This window comes from Pan paniscus, chromosome 10 (assembly GCF_029289425.2).
Source record: "Pan paniscus chromosome 10, NHGRI_mPanPan1-v2.0_pri, whole genome shotgun sequence".
Taxonomy (NCBI): Eukaryota; Metazoa; Chordata; class Mammalia; order Primates; family Hominidae; genus Pan; species Pan paniscus.
Window position 1 is genome coordinate 7,648,561 of NC_073259.2, and position 16,908 is coordinate 7,665,468.

General features: G+C 50.9%; 1 protein-coding gene across 12 annotated transcripts in view; it reads left to right on the forward strand.

Moving 5' to 3' along the window:
* CACNA1C (calcium voltage-gated channel subunit alpha1 C) overlaps positions 1-16,908 on the forward strand; it is a 651,888-nt gene that overhangs the window by 54,000 nt on the left and 580,980 nt on the right. For all 12 annotated transcript variants that reach the window (XM_063593291.1, XM_055095249.2, XM_055095251.2 and 9 more), the window contains exons 2-3: positions 8,163-8,484; positions 13,280-13,385. In XM_063593291.1, the coding sequence (XP_063449361.1) occupies positions 8,163-8,484; positions 13,280-13,385 (428 nt within the window). The remainder of the gene's footprint in view (positions 1-8,162; positions 8,485-13,279; positions 13,386-16,908) is intronic.

The window sequence follows — 16,908 nt, forward strand, 5'->3', positions numbered from 1 at the left end:
CACCCCGGGGAGGGTTTCCACCTCAGCTGGGCGTCCTGAAGCCACTGGGTGCCCACCCTGGAGAGGGTTTCCACCTCAGCTGGGCGTCCTGAAGCCACTGGGTGCTTACCCTGGAGAGGGTTTCCACCTCAGCTGGGTGTCCTGAAGCCACTGGGCGCCCACTCCGGGGAGGGTTTCCACCTCAGCTGGGCATCCTGAAGCCACTGGGTACCCACCCTGGAGAGGGTTTCCACCTCAGCTGGGCATCCTGAAGCCACTGGGTGCTCACCCTGGAGAGGGTTTCCACCTCAGCTGGGCATCCTGAAGCCACTGGGTGCCCACCCTGGAGAGGGTTTCCACCTCAGCTGGGGTGTCCTGAAGCCACTGGGTGCCCACCCTGGAGAGGGTTTCCACCTCAGCTGGGGTGTCCTGAGGATTTCTCTCGCTTAGGCTGGAGGGGAATGCCAGCTTCCCCATTTGGCCATTGAGAAGAAAGTCATCTCTCATTTATGTGATGAGAATATTAGACACTGAAAAAGGACTTTTGGTTTCTACATTGTTTTTTGGGTCTTAGACTCTCTTATGCTTTGAAAATATGTCTTTTTGCATAGGGTGGTTAATTCTTGATCAGAAAATCCACCCACCCATCAACATCTGAATTTATTCTCGATTGCCTTTTTAAAAAGTTTTCCCACAATTTTGAATTCAGTGCTCTGCTCGTCATCTTCCCCACTTCTCACATTTCTTTGTCACCATGCTCTTCCCACAAGGACTTTGTCTTAATACAGCACAACCTGTGTTGCCCAGTGTGGGCGCCTCTAGCCACATGTGACTATCTAAATGTACCGTAATTGAAAATTAAGTAAAATGCAAAATGCATTTTGTCAGACGTGCTAGCTACATTTCAAGTGCTCAGGAGCTGCGTATGACTGGTAGCAAGGGCTCTGTAATCCAGCCTAGGATTATAGAGCATTTCTATTACTGTAAATGTTGTATTGGACACTGTTGCTATAGACTGGTCTATATATCTCAGTCAGGGTTCAGGCCTATAACAGAAACTTCTGTAGCCGTGTTTAGAGGAAAGATAGTACAGGAATTTCGGGGCTTATACAATAACTGGAAATGCTGCAAGAGCAGGCTTTAGGCCGGGTCTGTGGGAATGATTCCCAAAACAGTGCTGCAGAACAGGCCCCCCGAGGGAACTGCGGTTCGGGTACAATTATGAGGCTGGGGGACCTGGAAGCCACTGTGCCAAGGGCTGGCTCTGGGATCACACTGCCTTATGCATGATCCAGGAATCAGGAAGCCACTGGCGTGGCCCTGCCAGCCAGATACCTGCAAAATAGACGCTTCCCCACCTGACGTAGTTTTGATTCAGTTCTTGATTGGCAAAAGTTGTGTCAGGAATTCTCGCTCCAAGGGAGGTTGGGAGCCATTGTGTTTAGCCCTCTGGCCCCTGCAGTCCAGCGGGGCACCGTAGGAGGAGGGTGGAAGAGCTGCTGAGACCGCAAGTTTACCAGCCTCCCACCCACGCATGGTGCTCAGCACACGCCATCCTTCCAGAGAGGAGTGCCACTGGGGTTGAGATGACAGGGCCTCGGGTTATCGTCTGAGATCGAGAGACGGTGTCCTCTCTGTTCACGTCCTCCAGCTATCTGTGTACTGCAGTAGATAGGGAAGATTAATGGCCCAGCTTTCTAGTCATTGGGCCTTTAGTGGGTGGAGAAAGTCCGGTTTCTGTTCCAGGTTGTCTGCTATACTCTTAAAGGGAATGCAGGCCCCTTGTCACTACAGCAAGATGACAGACAGCAAGAGCCAAGTGGGCTTCTGGGTGACATGTTGGCCTGAGAGAAGGCATTTCCTTTGCCCTGCAGAGATTGCTCAGTGGTCAGGACTTTAGGGAGAAATGTATTTGCGGTTCTTCCCTTTCTAGGTGTGAGCTGCGGCTGCTCACCCTCTCTAAATCGATGTGGGTGTCTGTGTCTACGAAGGTGGAGGAGTGACCTGCCTTTGTGCTCACAGAAGGCACCAAGGCCAAGCAGGGTGACTGCTGCTGAAGCAGGCTGGTAGCCCAGACCTTTTCCTACTCACGGCTGATTGGGGGGTCCCTTTCCAATGCCAGGGGCATTGGGCATGTTTATTCAACGGTGGCATGGAGGCAGGGAAGTGGGGAGAACACTGGCAGCTAGTGTTTGAGTTCTGCTTGTTTGGAGTGGGGGCTTGAAGAAGGGATCACCTGAGCCCAAACCTGAAACGTGAGAAGGGATTGCCTAGCAAAGGGCAGAGGGAAGAACATGAAGGACATTCTAAGTACATGCAAAGGCACTGCGGCAGGCAAGAGCTGAGCATGTCTGAGGCATGAAATGAGCCACTGTGTCAGGAGTGCATTGGACCGGGCCCAGAGGGGAGTGAGGTGAACTCAGAGAAGTGGGCCAGGGCCAGTCTGTGCAGGTGTTGTAAGCTGTTGACAAGGAGTTTGGATTTTGAAGGGATCTAACTAGGGGAATGACAGGGCCCAACTTACGAGTTCTGTTTTTAAAAGGTGACTTTGGCTGCTGCGTGGAGATTGGCTTGGGGATGGCCAAGAGTGGACTGAGGGAAATGGCAGGGTGGCTACTGCAGCACTTGTGGGCAAGAGATAGGTAGTGGCCTGGACTAGGATGGAGATCTTCCTCACAACCCCTTTCCTTAGAACTTCTCCCCCATGGTTACATCCAAGAAATCAGTAGAAGAGCATATGGCTTGAGAATAAGCCCATTCTTTAGGGGTGGCTGGACTGACTCCAGCAGTGTTCCTTCTACAGCGTCATTGTAGTCCACCTTCACCTGTATCATGACAGCATTTTATCGTTACAGTCCTTAGCAAACTGTGTTGAGCATTTTCTGGGATACGGCCCTGAATCAGGTGCAGAAATAGAGATGGATTAAAGAAAAAAAAATTGTTTCATCACTGAACACCTTCCAAGTCCCCAGCACCAAGCCCCTCACTCACAGGGGACACCCAAGAAGCACATGCCACTGACTCCTAACTTGGACTCCTCACTTGGACCCTTGCAGAGCAGAGTGACACGAGGCTGGCCAGACCGTGCTGGGGTCCTGCCCTCATCCTGGTCCCCAGCAGCAGCACCTGGGTGCAGGAGGAGGACGCAGATGCTGTCTTCAGGGGAGCTGGGCCATTTGACAGGTGGGAGGCATTTTCTTATGACTGGGGATGAGGTCACTGCTGGGGGCACCTACCTGTTGGTGTGTGGCCTGATCTGCGAGGCAGCTGCTCAGGGCCTTGTTCAGGGGTGGGAGCATCCATGGAAACAGCCCAGTCAGACAGAGCCAGAGCGGACTTAAATGGTGGCATCCTTTCAGCTGGCAGCCAGGAGGCTGAGCTTTGAATCAGCTTTATAATTTGAAAATTGATCTCTTTGCATTGGGTGGTGATTTCGTGCTAACAAAAGCCGTCAGGGACACAATGCTGCCTGCCCTACCTTCATGGCACCACTCTGGATTCAAAACATTGAGCCGGAGATGGGGATCTTCCACTCTTGGGAGTCTTCGGTAGTTGTGCCACCCTGTTGTGGGTGACCCAGAGATACTCATAGAACATTTCAAGTGCTCAGGAGCCACATATGACTGGTAGCCAGGGTATTGGACAGCCTAGGATTATAGAACGTTTCCATTACTGTAAGCATTGTATTAGACAGTGTTGCTATAGACTGGTCTATATGTCTCAGGTCAGGGTGGGGATCTACCGCAGTGGGTGGGAAAATTACTTGGAGAAGGGGAGGCCCAGGCCCGGAGGTGGTCAGTCCTGAGAGGCCATACCTGTCTCACCCGAGAGGCCATACCTGTCTCACCCGAGAGGCCATACCTGTCTGTCTCACCCGAGAGGCCATACCTGTCTGTCTCACCCGAGAGGCCATACCTGTCTCACCCGAGAGGCCATACCTGTCTCATCCGAGAGGCCATACCTGTCTCACCCGAGAGGCCATACCTGTCTGTCTCACCTGTGTGCAGCTCCGCACTCCTGTGCAGGGCCCTAGTCATGTCATGGGACCGCAGCAATGCTCAGAGCTGCCAGGACCAAAATAGTGTAGGTTGTTTTCTTGGCCTCTGGCTAGGGAGAGGTTGACATTCCATTTTTCCCCATGGGCTGGTTCATATGTGCTTTCTCCAGATGGTGTGCTCCAGAAAGGTCCTTGCGCTCTGGGAATGGTTTACAATATAAATAAGGTCCCTCATGGAGTTTTGGGAGGGCTCAGAAGGCAGCCCACCAGGATGTGGTTTTCAGAGCTGCCCCGGGGCTCTGCACAGCCAGCTGCCGTCTTGGTAGCTTCTACCTCGTGCTCCGGGTGCAGGGATGCTCCCCTCACGCAGCTTTTCTGGGTGGTGGATATGTTCTCGGGCTGGGGCTTCCTGCCCTCTTTCCAAGTGTTGTCCCCAAACTCCTGGGACTCTTGGTTTTTGGAACTGGCAGCCCGTATGAGATGGGGGGATTAAGGGCAATGCGGCGGGGTGAGTACAAAGATTAAGGTCTGGGGACAGCCATCTCGGGGGAGGCGTGAGCTGTGGAGGGCTTACCATGAGTGAATTGGGGGCTGGGAATGCCAACAGTTGGGGACAGGGCAGCTTTTATGTATCTGAGGGAAAAGGAGAAGTTAGTCTAGGAACTAAAATAGTCTATTAAATTTTGTCAGTGCCAAACAGAGAGTCTAGGAAGAAAAAATTATATACCACAGATTGAATGGAGCAAAATTAGAGTTCCAGCCTTCCCTGGCAAGCCAGAGAAGCAGGAGTTGCTCAGTGGCTCCAGTACAGCAGATGGAAACAGGGCGCTTTCCACTTTTGCCTAAGAGGCGCCCCGAGGTTACTGCGGGGGCAGGTGGTGTAGTGGATGCTGTCACGTGGAGATCATAGTAAACAGAAAGAATGTTCTTGGGGTCAGAAATCCAGCCTTTTGTATCTCGAGGCCTGGAGAAGCCCAGGAGGAGGCGTGCACCTTGTTTGTCACCATGTACACGAGCACATGTGTGCGTGCATGTGGAGTGTGTGAGAGAGGGCTGAGGAGGCAGGGGTAGAGTCTAGCAGCTCACCGTGAGCCCTGTGCCTGCTGCAGCAACCCTCCGTCGCCCCATTCTGTGACCTTTAGTGAGTCAGACACTCCTTTGTCTTCTTATGTGTTAAATGGAGACACGCATGCTTGCTGGGTGTTCAAGCAGTTCTCATGCTTTGGGTGCCTTTATTAATTCCAATGCACTCTTTACATCTTTTCCTGCTGGATCTTATGAGAAAGGTTAAGGTCCCGGCCTTATTGGGGTCTTCCTCACTTTAGGCTTGGGATCTACACAGTGAGTGCAGGGAGGACAGGGACGAGTTACAGGAGAGATGAGACGTCTCATTGTAGGGAGTGTCACGTCCTCCGTGAGCCTGATGTTCTGGTTAATGCAGTTTATCCCTGGGGCAGAGAACAGGAGGAAGGTGAAGGGAATGTATATGGTGAGGTGAGAGTCGGTGTCACATTGAGAATGTGGCTATGAATTGGGTGTGGCAGAGAGGCAATTTTCCAGGCCTTGAGGAGTGGAGGCGGGGCTGTAATGCTACTGGGGCCAGATGGCGGTAGAGCAGGTGGCAACTGTTGCGGGACAGGAGGCAGCTGACCAGCTGGTCTCCAAGAGGACCTGAGGAGTCTTCTTGGGATCATGCAGGGGTGGTAGCTATGTGGCATGAGTGATGCCATTCCCTGCCCTTTGTGCCCATGGTGGGCAACACTAATCTATCATCCTCAGAGTCCCTTAAGTATATAGCATTGTGGACGGTGATGTCAATCAGTTGGCAAAGAAGTTGAAACTTATTGTCTGTCACTGGTATGATGGAAAGGATATAGACTGGAGTCCAGCAGAAATGACAGCCCCACCAGGTCCAAGCTTTGGGCACCGACCAAGCATATTAGCTCGTTTTTCGGTTGCAAGGGACAGAGACCCAATTCACATTAGCTTCAGCTAAGTTACTTAAGTCACTTAAACATCACAGTGTGTGGGGGAAAATTACTTGGAGAAGGGGAGGCTCAGCCAGCCTTGCAGTACAGCCCTAATGGAGGTCAGCCCCAAGAGGCCACACCTGCCTCACCTGCGTGTGGCTCAGGTAAGGGCTAACTTCAGGTGTGGCTGGATGAGGAATCTGGTGAGGTTGCTCGGGCTCTGCCTCTGGGGCAGGCTCTAGGTGAAAATGTTCACATGGCTAAGCCAGGTCATGTGCTCTTCACAGGTTCCTGTGGGGACGGGGTGGAGGTGGGGGTGATAGGTTCTGGAAAGCAGGTCACATGGGGAGCAAAGTTATCTTGGAGGTCAAACATAGAAGGATCAACCCAAGATAAGAGTTGGGGAGGTGGCTGGGAGAGGCGCCAAGTGTTCATCTGTGTCTTAACAGGTGAGGAGAGGGAGGGGTCAATAAGGTTGAGCCAGCAACCTTAGGACTCAGCAGCTTCCCTGGAAGACCCTGTGCACATGGACCAGAAAAGGCCACTGTGGGCGCCCTTGGGGGTCATGTATGTGCAACTGGTCTGGCTGCTTCGGCCACAGTCTCTGGGCAGCTGAAGTGTCCTCAGATGCCAACCTCACCGCCCACAGTAGCACCCTCTTATCTGCGGCTTTTCTTGATCCTGCGGCACCTGGCCAATTGACTAGCGGTACCACGTCTCAAGGTCATGCATGTGTTCTGGGAGATTCAGGTTTGGGCCAGGCTGAGCTGATCGCTTGGCAAACCTTACAGACTCTAGAGCGAGGCATCCAGCCTAACAGGCCAAAGAGTGTTTGCCAAGCATATGTGCTGTCTTAGGGACAGTCTCAGAGGCTTCGTTGCCTAGACACCAGAGCAGGGCAGCTGTCCCTGTGCAGGTTGGAGCCCTGGGTTGCACTGGTTCCAATCAGGTTTCCTTCCTGACACTGTCCCTCTCCCCTACCCCATCAACCCCTGCCACTCACAGCTCCTTTTCCCAGATAGCAAATGCTGTCTAATGAATCACCCCAAAACAAAGTGGCTCACAACAGCAGACACCCTGTTACTGCTCAGTCTCTGTGGCTCAGGAATTCAGGAAGTTCTTGTGTGGGTCAGTAATTCAAAAAGTTACTGATTTGGGGCAGTCCTGACTTGGGGTCTCTCCTGGGGTGGCAGTCAGATGGTGACTGGAGCAGCTGGGGGCTGGCCAGGGCTCCCTCTTGCCACATGGCCTCTCTGTTGAGGCTAGTCTGGGCTTCCTCACAGCATGGCAGCTCAGGGCTGAAAGGCTGCCTTGTGTGGGGGCTGGCTTCCTCCAGGACGACCATCCGGAGACAGTCAGGGGGATGCAATGTGGCTTTTTTTTAACCTATCCTTGGAAGTCACACAGTGTCACTTTTGCTGTACTTTATTGGTAAAACAGTCACCAAAGGCTGACCTCATTTCAAGAGGAGGGCCTAGATCTTTCTCAATGAAAGGGATGTCAGATATAAAGAGATTTGTTGACATGATTTAAAACCATCACAGCTCCCCTAGCCCCTCCTGGTCAACCAACACTTAAAGCCCAGATGGCTTTGAGGTAGCTGGATGTGACCTTACTCTAGTCCAGCCTTCTCATTTTATTATATTTATTTTTGTTTATTGGAACTCAGGTGCAGAGAGTTGAGTGAATCATACTCCAGTTCATTGTACCTTTTTCATCATTGATTCATGCAATGACCTCTCATATTCACTCACTCATTCATTTATGCTTCCTCCTTGCCCCTGTATCTTACGCTCATTTTCCTCCTCACCTTCCTTAAACAATCATTCTATTCGATTTCATGAAAATCCTTTCATTTGCATGGGTTCTTAAAATATGTATTTTAATTTGTAGGTAATGTGTTGTGTTGTATCTGTTTCTGCTGAGGTCCATACGTGCTGTAATGCACGGATCTCATCTCTTGCCCACCTAAGGTGAGGCAAGGAGACTAGAGCGGAGTGACACGCCCAAGGTCACCCAGCTAAACCAGGACCGGAACGATCCTGGCCCTCTTCCCTCAGCATCTCACACTCATGTTTCCACGTGCCACCTCCTAACCGCCTGCAATAGCTTGAAATAAGGTTTTGAAAAAATTGTGAATCTGGGGTCCAGAGAGTGTCGGAAGTGCTCCTGTTTTCTATCTAGTAACTGTTGTGTTCTTTTCTCTTTTGCCACAGGTTCCAACTATGGGAGCCCACGCCCCGCCCATGCCAACATGAATGCCAATGCGGCAGCGGGGCTGGCCCCTGAGCACATCCCCACCCCGGGGGCCGCCCTGTCCTGGCAGGCGGCCATCGACGCAGCCCGGCAGGCTAAGCTGATGGGCAGCGCTGGCAATGCGACCATCTCCACAGTCAGCTCCACGCAGCGGAAGCGGCAGCAATATGGGAAACCCAAGAAGCAGGGCAGCACCACGGCCACACGCCCGCCCCGAGCCCTGCTCTGCCTGACCCTGAAGAACCCCATCCGGAGGGCCTGCATCAGCATTGTCGAATGGAAATATCCTTTGTTCGCTGGGCTGGGCATGCTCCTGGGACCTGCACGCTGGGTCCAGCCCTCCGAGGCTCCCTGGGCCACGAGCTGTGTCAGCTGTGCTGGGCTACAAACGGGGCCTCGGGCCTACTGCATCTGCATCACTGGGGTGCTGTGAAATGCAGAGTTCTGGGCCCCGCCCTAGACTGGATGAATCAGAATATCTGGGGACGGGGCCCAGCAATCTGCTTGTATAATAAGCTGCCTGGGTTGGGTTTTTGTTTTTTGTTTTTTTCATATAATAAGCAACATTTGAGAAAATCAGCCTAAGAAGTTATGAAATATCATCTCCTGTAGCTGAGCTTGCCCAGGGGCCCACTCATGCGTTGGGGTAACAGTCGTTAGTTACATGCTGCCTCATTCCCTTCTTTCCCTTCTGTGCCATGGCGCTGGATGCTTTCACGGCCTTCCCTCTCTCTAGGGTGAAGGGGCTCAGGAGATGGAAGAGCGTAGTGGTCAGGGCCCCTGGCTGTTGGCTGGAGGGCCCTGAAGCAGTGGTTCTCAGCCCTGATTGCACATTAGAGTCTCCTGGAAAGTTATAACAAACTACAGACCACTCAGTTACACCTAGGCATAAAAACAAACAAACAAAAAACAACAACGGAAAACTCTCTGGGTAATTCTAATGTGCAGACAAAGTTGAGAACACTGTCTGGAAGTGTTCTGTTTGTCCATATAGAAACAAGCAAATGGGTCCTTCAGAAACAGTGGCTTTGAAGGGGTGGGCGCTCGCTGTGGAGTTACAAGCCCCTTACTTCATCAGAATCCTGGGGCTGTAGAAATTGGGAAGGACTTTTTTTTTTTTTTTTTGAGACGGAGTCTCGCTCTGTCACCCAGGCTGGAGTGCAGTGGTGCCGTCTCGGCTCACTGCAAGCTCCTGGGTTCGCACCATTGTCCTGCCTCAGCCTCCCGTATAGCCGGGACCACAGGTGCCCGCCACCACGCTCGGCTATTCTTTTTTGTATTTTTAGTAGAAACGGGGTTTCACCGTGTTAGCCAGGATGGTCTCGATCTCCTGACCTCGTGATCTGCCTGCCTCGGCCTCCCAAAGTGTTGGGATTACAGGTGTGAGCCACTGTGCCCAGCCCAGAAAGGACCTTTAAGTGCTGAAGTTCCTCCCCCACTTCCACGAGTGATGAAATTGAGCCCCACAGGAGAGGCTCCCCAGGGTCGTGTGGTCAGGAACAGATGGGACTAGAACCCTGGTACTGACTGTGGGAATTTTTATAATAAGGATTCCTCCAGGCAGGACTGCTGTGTCTCTCAAGGGCCAGGATGGGAGCATTAGGCTTCATCAATGAATTTCTATGGAAAGATTTAAAAGTCTCAGGTACTGGTTGAAAGAAGGTAGCCTAGAGATAAAGAAAGTTTCTATTGAGACAGAAATGTTCTATAAATGTTTGAGGCCAGGTGCGGTGGCTCACGCCTGTAATCCCAGCACTTTGGGAAGCCAAGGCAGGTGGATCACCTGAGGTCAGGAGTTCGAGACCAGCCTGGCCAACATGAGGTGAAACCTCATCTCTGCTAATAATACAAAAATTAGCCAGGCGTTCGGGCACATGCCAGTAATTCCAGCTACTCGGGAGGCTGAGGCAAGAGAATTGCTTGAACTCGGGACGAAGAGGTTGCAGTGAGCTGAGATCATGCCACTGCACTCCAGCCTGAGCAAAAGAGTGAAACTCTGTCTCAAATAAATAAATAAATAAATAAATAAAAATAAATAAATGTTTGAGCCCCTCAACTTAAAAGTATTTTAAGAAAATGCATTTTAAAACAAGTGGCTGCAGCTGCTTGAGTGGCCAAGCATGGTTTTAGTGCCCGGGGTACTGGATGGGAGACTAGGCTTTAGTCAGCCCCATAGGACTGCTTGCATATCTGCTCATGGTGGAGTCAGGGAGTGGGAGAGCTGAGGGCCCTGCAGGTCAGGCACCCCTGAGAGAAGGGCAGCAAGGCCCAGAGAAGCCAAAGGACTTGCCCTAAATCATGCAGCTGGCAACTGACAGAGCTGGACTTCAAATCCAGGTTCCCCTGACCCCGAAGTCCATGCCCGTCCCACACCCCATGCATCCATAGTACTAGGTAGGACTAGGCAGATACTAGTAGATACTAGGTAGGACCGGTTAGGTACTTAGGAGGATGTTCAGGGCCTGCAGTCCAGGTGCACTGGGACATGCCGGACCTGGATCCGGGCCTAACACCTACTCCCTGGGTGCTGTGGCCACCCCTCCGGGGGAGTGTGCCTTCCCACCTGGAGGACAGGAAGGGGGCCCAGCCTTAGCAGTGCCAGGTGGGTGGCATTCCAAGATTGCTTGGGAAGACTGGCTGGGCAGGGAAGGAGATAGCCTGGAGTACTAGCCAGCCAGTTCTTCTTGAAGAAGTGGAATCCGACCCTGTCATTAGGAAAGGAACGCAGCTTAAAAAGTAATCTGGGCCTCAAAAGGCGACACAGAGCACTTCCTAGGGCTTACCTGGGTTCTCTGCTTTTCAGCCAGTGGCTTTTCTTGTCTGCCTGATTGGTTTTTACACATGATCTTCTCTGGCATTAGCCCAGTGCCTTTAGCATGAAGTGAAGGATGGATAGGTGGAGAGTCTGAATGAGGGGAGGGGAACTGATAGTGCCAGAAACCCCAAGCTCAGCTGTCCCCCACTGTGGTGGAGGCAATGAGGTGACATGTTCTGGGTGTGTGTGCACGGGTCTGGTTTGGCTGGGTTGTTGCATCCTTGTCCCGATGGGGAGAGCACAGGCACCAGCTGATGGAATGAAACTGGCCAGCCTGTGGGCTCGGTGTCACTTTCCTAAGCAGGCGAGAAAAGGTTTGGGAGGCAAGAGGTGGCGCGGTAGGAGGGCTAAAAGAACTGCCTACGAAGGCTTCAAGGTAACTTTAGAGTGGATCAGTATAGAATAGTCCTTAACACTGAGACTGCCTGAGCTTGGATCCCATCCTACTACTTGCTCTGTGACCTGGCACAAGTTAACGTCTGACCCTTCTGTGCCTCAGTTTTCTCATTTAGAAAGTGGGGATCACAAGCGTACATTCCACACAGAGCATTTCTGTTGGGCTGTAAGAATGTGCCTGGCACTGAGCAAGCTCTTGGCAGAGGTCAGCTTCTGTCCTTACTGTCACCAGCACCAGCATCAGTGTCTGTCTCCCATCATCACTACTTGTGCCTCATCCAACACAAGGGCAGCAGAATGTAAAAGCTTAGTCCGTCTGGGTTCCGGTCCAGGCTCTGCTATATGCCAGCTTGGGGTCTTGGACTGGCTGCTTTACTTTTCACCCCTGCAAAGTTGGGAGATTGACAGGTCCACTGTGTGGCATCTTTTTTGATATCAAGGTGGACATAGAAAATGTTCTACAGGAAAATGGATCCTCAGAAGTACCCACAGGGCTAGGGAGACCAGTGCTAAGATAATCACTCGGGTTCCTCCCAGTTCAGAATTCTGTGACGCTGGCCCAGGGCTGCCTGTGAACACGTCAGAAGGCCGTCTGTGGCAGGGGAGTGAGCACTGGACTTGGTGATCGGGAAATCCGGGCTCTAGTCTCAGCTGGTCATTAACTTGCTGTGGGGCCTTGAGAAAGTTCCTCAGGCTCTCTGGGCCTCAGAGGGTTAGACTAGATCATCTCTAAGGTCTCTTTCTGCCTCAATATTCACTAACTTTGTGAGTATGGATTTCCCTGAGAGAATTATGGTGGTCCCTTCACCCCGGATCTCCACCCCTCTCTGTCTTCCTCCTCCTCCTCCTCCTCCTGTGAGACTCCATGAACTGGGCTGCAAACTTGGCAATGGGAGCGGGGTAGGTGGGAGTGGAGCTGGAAGAGCATAGACGGGCCCTTCCTGGGAAGCTTCCCCTTGCTGGCCTTCCATGGAGGGTGTGGGGTGGTCCCATTGGAAGGGGTATTATCACACTAGCTCATTTTTCTCTCGAGAGCGTGTCCTGCCCTGAAAATGTGATGAAGAAGTCAGGGCATGGGAACCTCTGCCTGCACTACTACTGGTGAGGGAACCTTGGGCTGTCCCACTAGAGCCCAGCACACACCAAGGAAAAATCAGGAGGCCTTGGAATCAAAGCTTTGCCTGCTGAAGCGGGACCTCTGCAGACCAAAGGGGTTTCTATGCTGTCTGTGAGACTCAGCCTTAAAGAGGAGACAGCTTTCCTTCCCTACACTCAGGACGGACCCCCTGCCATACTCTTGGGGGTCTTCAGGATCTCTGGAACCTGCCAGAGAATGAGAGAGAAGAAATGGAAACCACTCTTAACCTTAGTTTAAAAGATTAAAAATAAAATCTCCAAATTTCAATGAAACCCAGGGAAAGTCTCTCTGTCTTAGAATCCCGTTCCACCCATGTCCCCCATTCCAGGTGGGCGTGGGCCCACAGGCAGTTCGGTATAAACTGTGAAGAAACGGGGTGCTTGGCGCAGGCCATGCTCTTTAGGGGCAACCCCAGGCACACATCGGGGAGAATGAAGACCAATGCAATCTAAATAAATAAAAGGAGGGGAAAAAAGTTTTTAGAAATCTGTGTTTACTCTGGCACGCGACTGGCCTCCACTGCTTTTGACATATTAGGGAAAATTTTGGCGGGGACCCACTAGAAGCACTTAAAAAGGCATATGTTTCTTTTCAGAATACAAGGGGCTTGGAATGCATTGTTTAAACAAAATTCTTATGAATCTTTGATTCATTTAAAAAAATATGTAGATTATGTTTGTTTCACTTGTACTTTCTGTGGCATTAACTTCCTTAACTCCCTTTCTCAGACCATTTGAAATAATTATTTTACTGACTATTTTTGCCAATTGTGTGGCCTTAGCGATATATATTCCCTTTCCAGAAGATGATTCCAACGCCACCAATTCCAACCTGGTAAGTCCACCATCCTCAAGTCTCTGCTTTTTCACTCGACGGAGAACTGCGTTCAGATCACATAGATGCATGGAATGTGGGAGAGAAGTGAGACGTGTGTTTGGCACGTGCAGGAGCCCTGCAGAGCTCACATCCCGAGTGCTGTTTTACTCTTTATTCAAATCAGCACCTGTCTCATTCCGGCCTGTTTTCCAAAAGAATATTCCAGTTAGGTGGTGGTGAGCTCTGTGTGTATGTGTGAGTGTGTGTGTGTGTGTGTTTAGTAGCAAATCCCGTGACTGCTACAGAATGTGCTGCAAAAGTTGTGAGTGCAGGTGTTCGCTGCAGTGAACATTTATTCTTGGATTGTGTTGTATTTCCTTTGAATGTCTTTGTTCCATTGGTGGGGTTTGCTCAGGTGATCCGGAGTGTTGCTGCACGATAAATAATTTCTAGGAAGCTTTTAGGAACGTTTGCTTTTGCAGTCAACATGTATTATTGAGTTAGAAGGGCTTTATTTTATTGGGAAAGGCGGCTTTCCATTTGGATTGTTGAGGGGCCAGCTCTGGCAATTTGGGGTTAGAATTGGTCCATGGAAAAAGCGGAGAGTGTGTTTACTTTTGGCTGAGCTTGAAGTCATTACAAAGACTTTTGCTCTGTCTGGGCATGTGAGGAAAAGAGCTCTGGAATGCAGTTGGCAAAATTGGGGCACTCCAGGATGCCTCTGCGAAAGGCACGCAGGGAAAATCCCGTCTCTTTCTCCCCCTCCATTGCAGAGACACCGTCACTCTCCACGTGATTTCCACATGGTGTGTTTGGTCATCAGAGCCACCGTCTTTCCCCTGCCGTCAGCACCTTCCTTTAATTACTGAGATGGAACCGTCCAATGAGATGGTTTTTAAAAGAAGCAGGCAGCTTATAGGATTCTCCTTTCCACAGCTGCTGGGCTGATGCCATCACAGGGTGGTTCTTGTGTTTTGTAACCTTTGACATTTTCTTGGGCCCTTTCAGCAAAAAAAAATATGATGCACGTTTTAACTTCTCAGCTGTCACCCCAGTTTTTTCAGGTAGCTGCTTATGCATAGCAGGTAAGGTGTTCACCGCCTGCGGGCTGTGGTGTCTTGTGGCTCGGCTTGGGGCCCTTTGTTGGGGACAGGCTCCAAAAATTTCAAAGCTGGGCACACCACTGAGTGATGGCATGGCCAGAGTCGGAAGGCAGAGCATCGGCCACCGTCCGTGAGGCCATCCGAAGCGTGACCTCATCTCTTAAGGGGCAAGAAATCTTTACTGTGTCAAAATAAATACAAGCCAAAGTGTCTCCCTGAAGCAGGAACTCCTTCCCTTGGTTCCATTTCTTCCCTGTGTAGCCACCTCCTTCCCCTGCCATGGTCCTCCCAACCCTCCCACAGTTTAACATTTAATCTGCAACTTTTAAAGAGGAGCCTTCGTTCCACATAGAATCCGTATCTTGTTCTTAAGCTGATGACACTTCGGGCTGCTCAAGGCCCATGCAGTGGTGAAGGTGTGTAGAGGAGTTTGGTTTTTCTTAGGTCCTGAGATGGCCACATGTAGCCCCTTCACCCCTCGGTTCCCAGGAGGATTAAGGGAGCCACTTGGCTTGCTGAGCTAGAGGGAAGCCCTGGGCTGGCTGAGACCCCTCAACTCTGAACCTCCTGGAGGCAGAAGGGCTCGTAGGAGAGGACAAGAGGTCACCCTGGACTTCTTCTGGAGCTGGAGTGAGGTTGCTGTGTACAGATGAGGTGGGAGGGATGCCAGGTTTTTATCACATCACAGAGTGATGGAAGAATTCTAAGGGAGGTGGTGGGGCTTCTTGCACAACTGTGTAACTTTACCAAACATCATCGAATTGTGTACTTACAGGGGGTGAACTTTATGGTATGGTAATGATACCTCAAAAAAGCTGCAGATGACTTCTCATTCTCTGCATTCCACAATGTCGCACTTTCCCTGGGGCAGTGAATGCTGCCAGCTGAAGGTGGGGGGTGGCATCAGAAAACCCTTAAAACAGATGAATAAATACGACCTCATATGAGCTAATAAATCAGAACATGATTCTGCCCCATGGAGAAACCCATCGTGAATGCTGTGACCTGGCCTCCCGGTCCTTGCTCTCTACAGCATCTTGAAGCTGCAGCATCTCTGCAGATGCCCCCTTTACAAAGCACATTCTCCCCTTGCTTCTTCCAGCCTCTCCTCCTGTGTCTACACGAACGTTCACTAGGCTTCTGTCCTAGCCCTCTGATTTTCTTCTTCTGCACTCTCCCTTTGGGGAGCTCATCTGTGTCCACAGATTTAAGTTCCCTTTCCAGGTAAATTGTTGCTAAGACTGACATCTCCAGTGCTAAGCCTTTCCAAAGTCCTGGCCCCATATTTCCTGCATTGGAGAGGCCTGTGCACCGGTGCAGCGACCGCTGAGGCCTGCACATCATTACAACCCGAGAGAACTCCAACTGTGCAGACCCCAGCTCCCCTGCGGATCTGATTCACATTTAGTAGTTCTGGGGCATGGTCTGGGGATGCTCATCAAAAAAATTCCTTGCAGGGATGCCGATGATCAGTCAGCTTTGGGAACAACCGGCCTCTTGGGCAGAGCAAAATTTGAGTTGGACAGACCTGACTTCAAATCTTGGCTTCTCCACTTTAAGATTAAGTCTGGGCCGGGCGCAGTGGCCCATGCCTGTAATCCCAGCATTTTGGGAGGTTGAGGTGGGTGGATCACGAGGTCAGGAGATCGAGACCAGCCTGGCTAACACGGTAAAACCCCATCTCTACTAAAAATACAAAAAATTAGCCAGGCGTGGTGGCAGGCACCTGTAGTCCCAGCTACTCAGGAGGCTGAGGCAGGAGAATGGCGTGAACGTGGGAGGCGGAGCTTGCAGTGAGCCGAGATCGCGCCACCGCACTCCAGCCTGGGCGACAGAGGGAGACTCCATCTCAAAAAAAAAAAAAAAAAAAAAAGGTTAAGTCTGAATCTTAGTCTGAGGTTATTTAGTCTTTCCAAACCTCAGTTCCCCAGCTTGTAAAATGGAAGTGACCTCAGAGGGTTCTAGGGAAGAGTAGGGCGGGCAGTGACAATTATATGTGCCAGGATGTCTTGCCAATACCTCAAACAAGCCCCAAATAGAATTCATTCTCTCTCCCGCCACACGACCCTGTCCTCCTGAAGAAAACAAAACATAGCCCAGGTGAATGCTGCTCCTTTTCTTTTCCCTTGGCCGGGTTGATGGCATTGCTGGCCTTGCTGTCACACGGAACCATCTCTGACATCTTCTTCCCCTTGCCATGCCCATCTGAGCAGGAATCCAGTCTTGGAGATTGTAATTTGCAATGTATCACATTTAGCTTTCTTTCTATTCTCAAAGTCATTTGTTTAGACTTCCTGTGCCTTAGTTTCTTCATTTATAAAATGGAAATAACCATAATGACAGTACCTACCTCATAGGGTTGTTGTGAAGATTAAATGAGCCAAAATATGTAAAGCCCTTAGGAGAACACCTTAGTAAGGGCAAAGTGTTGGGTCTTG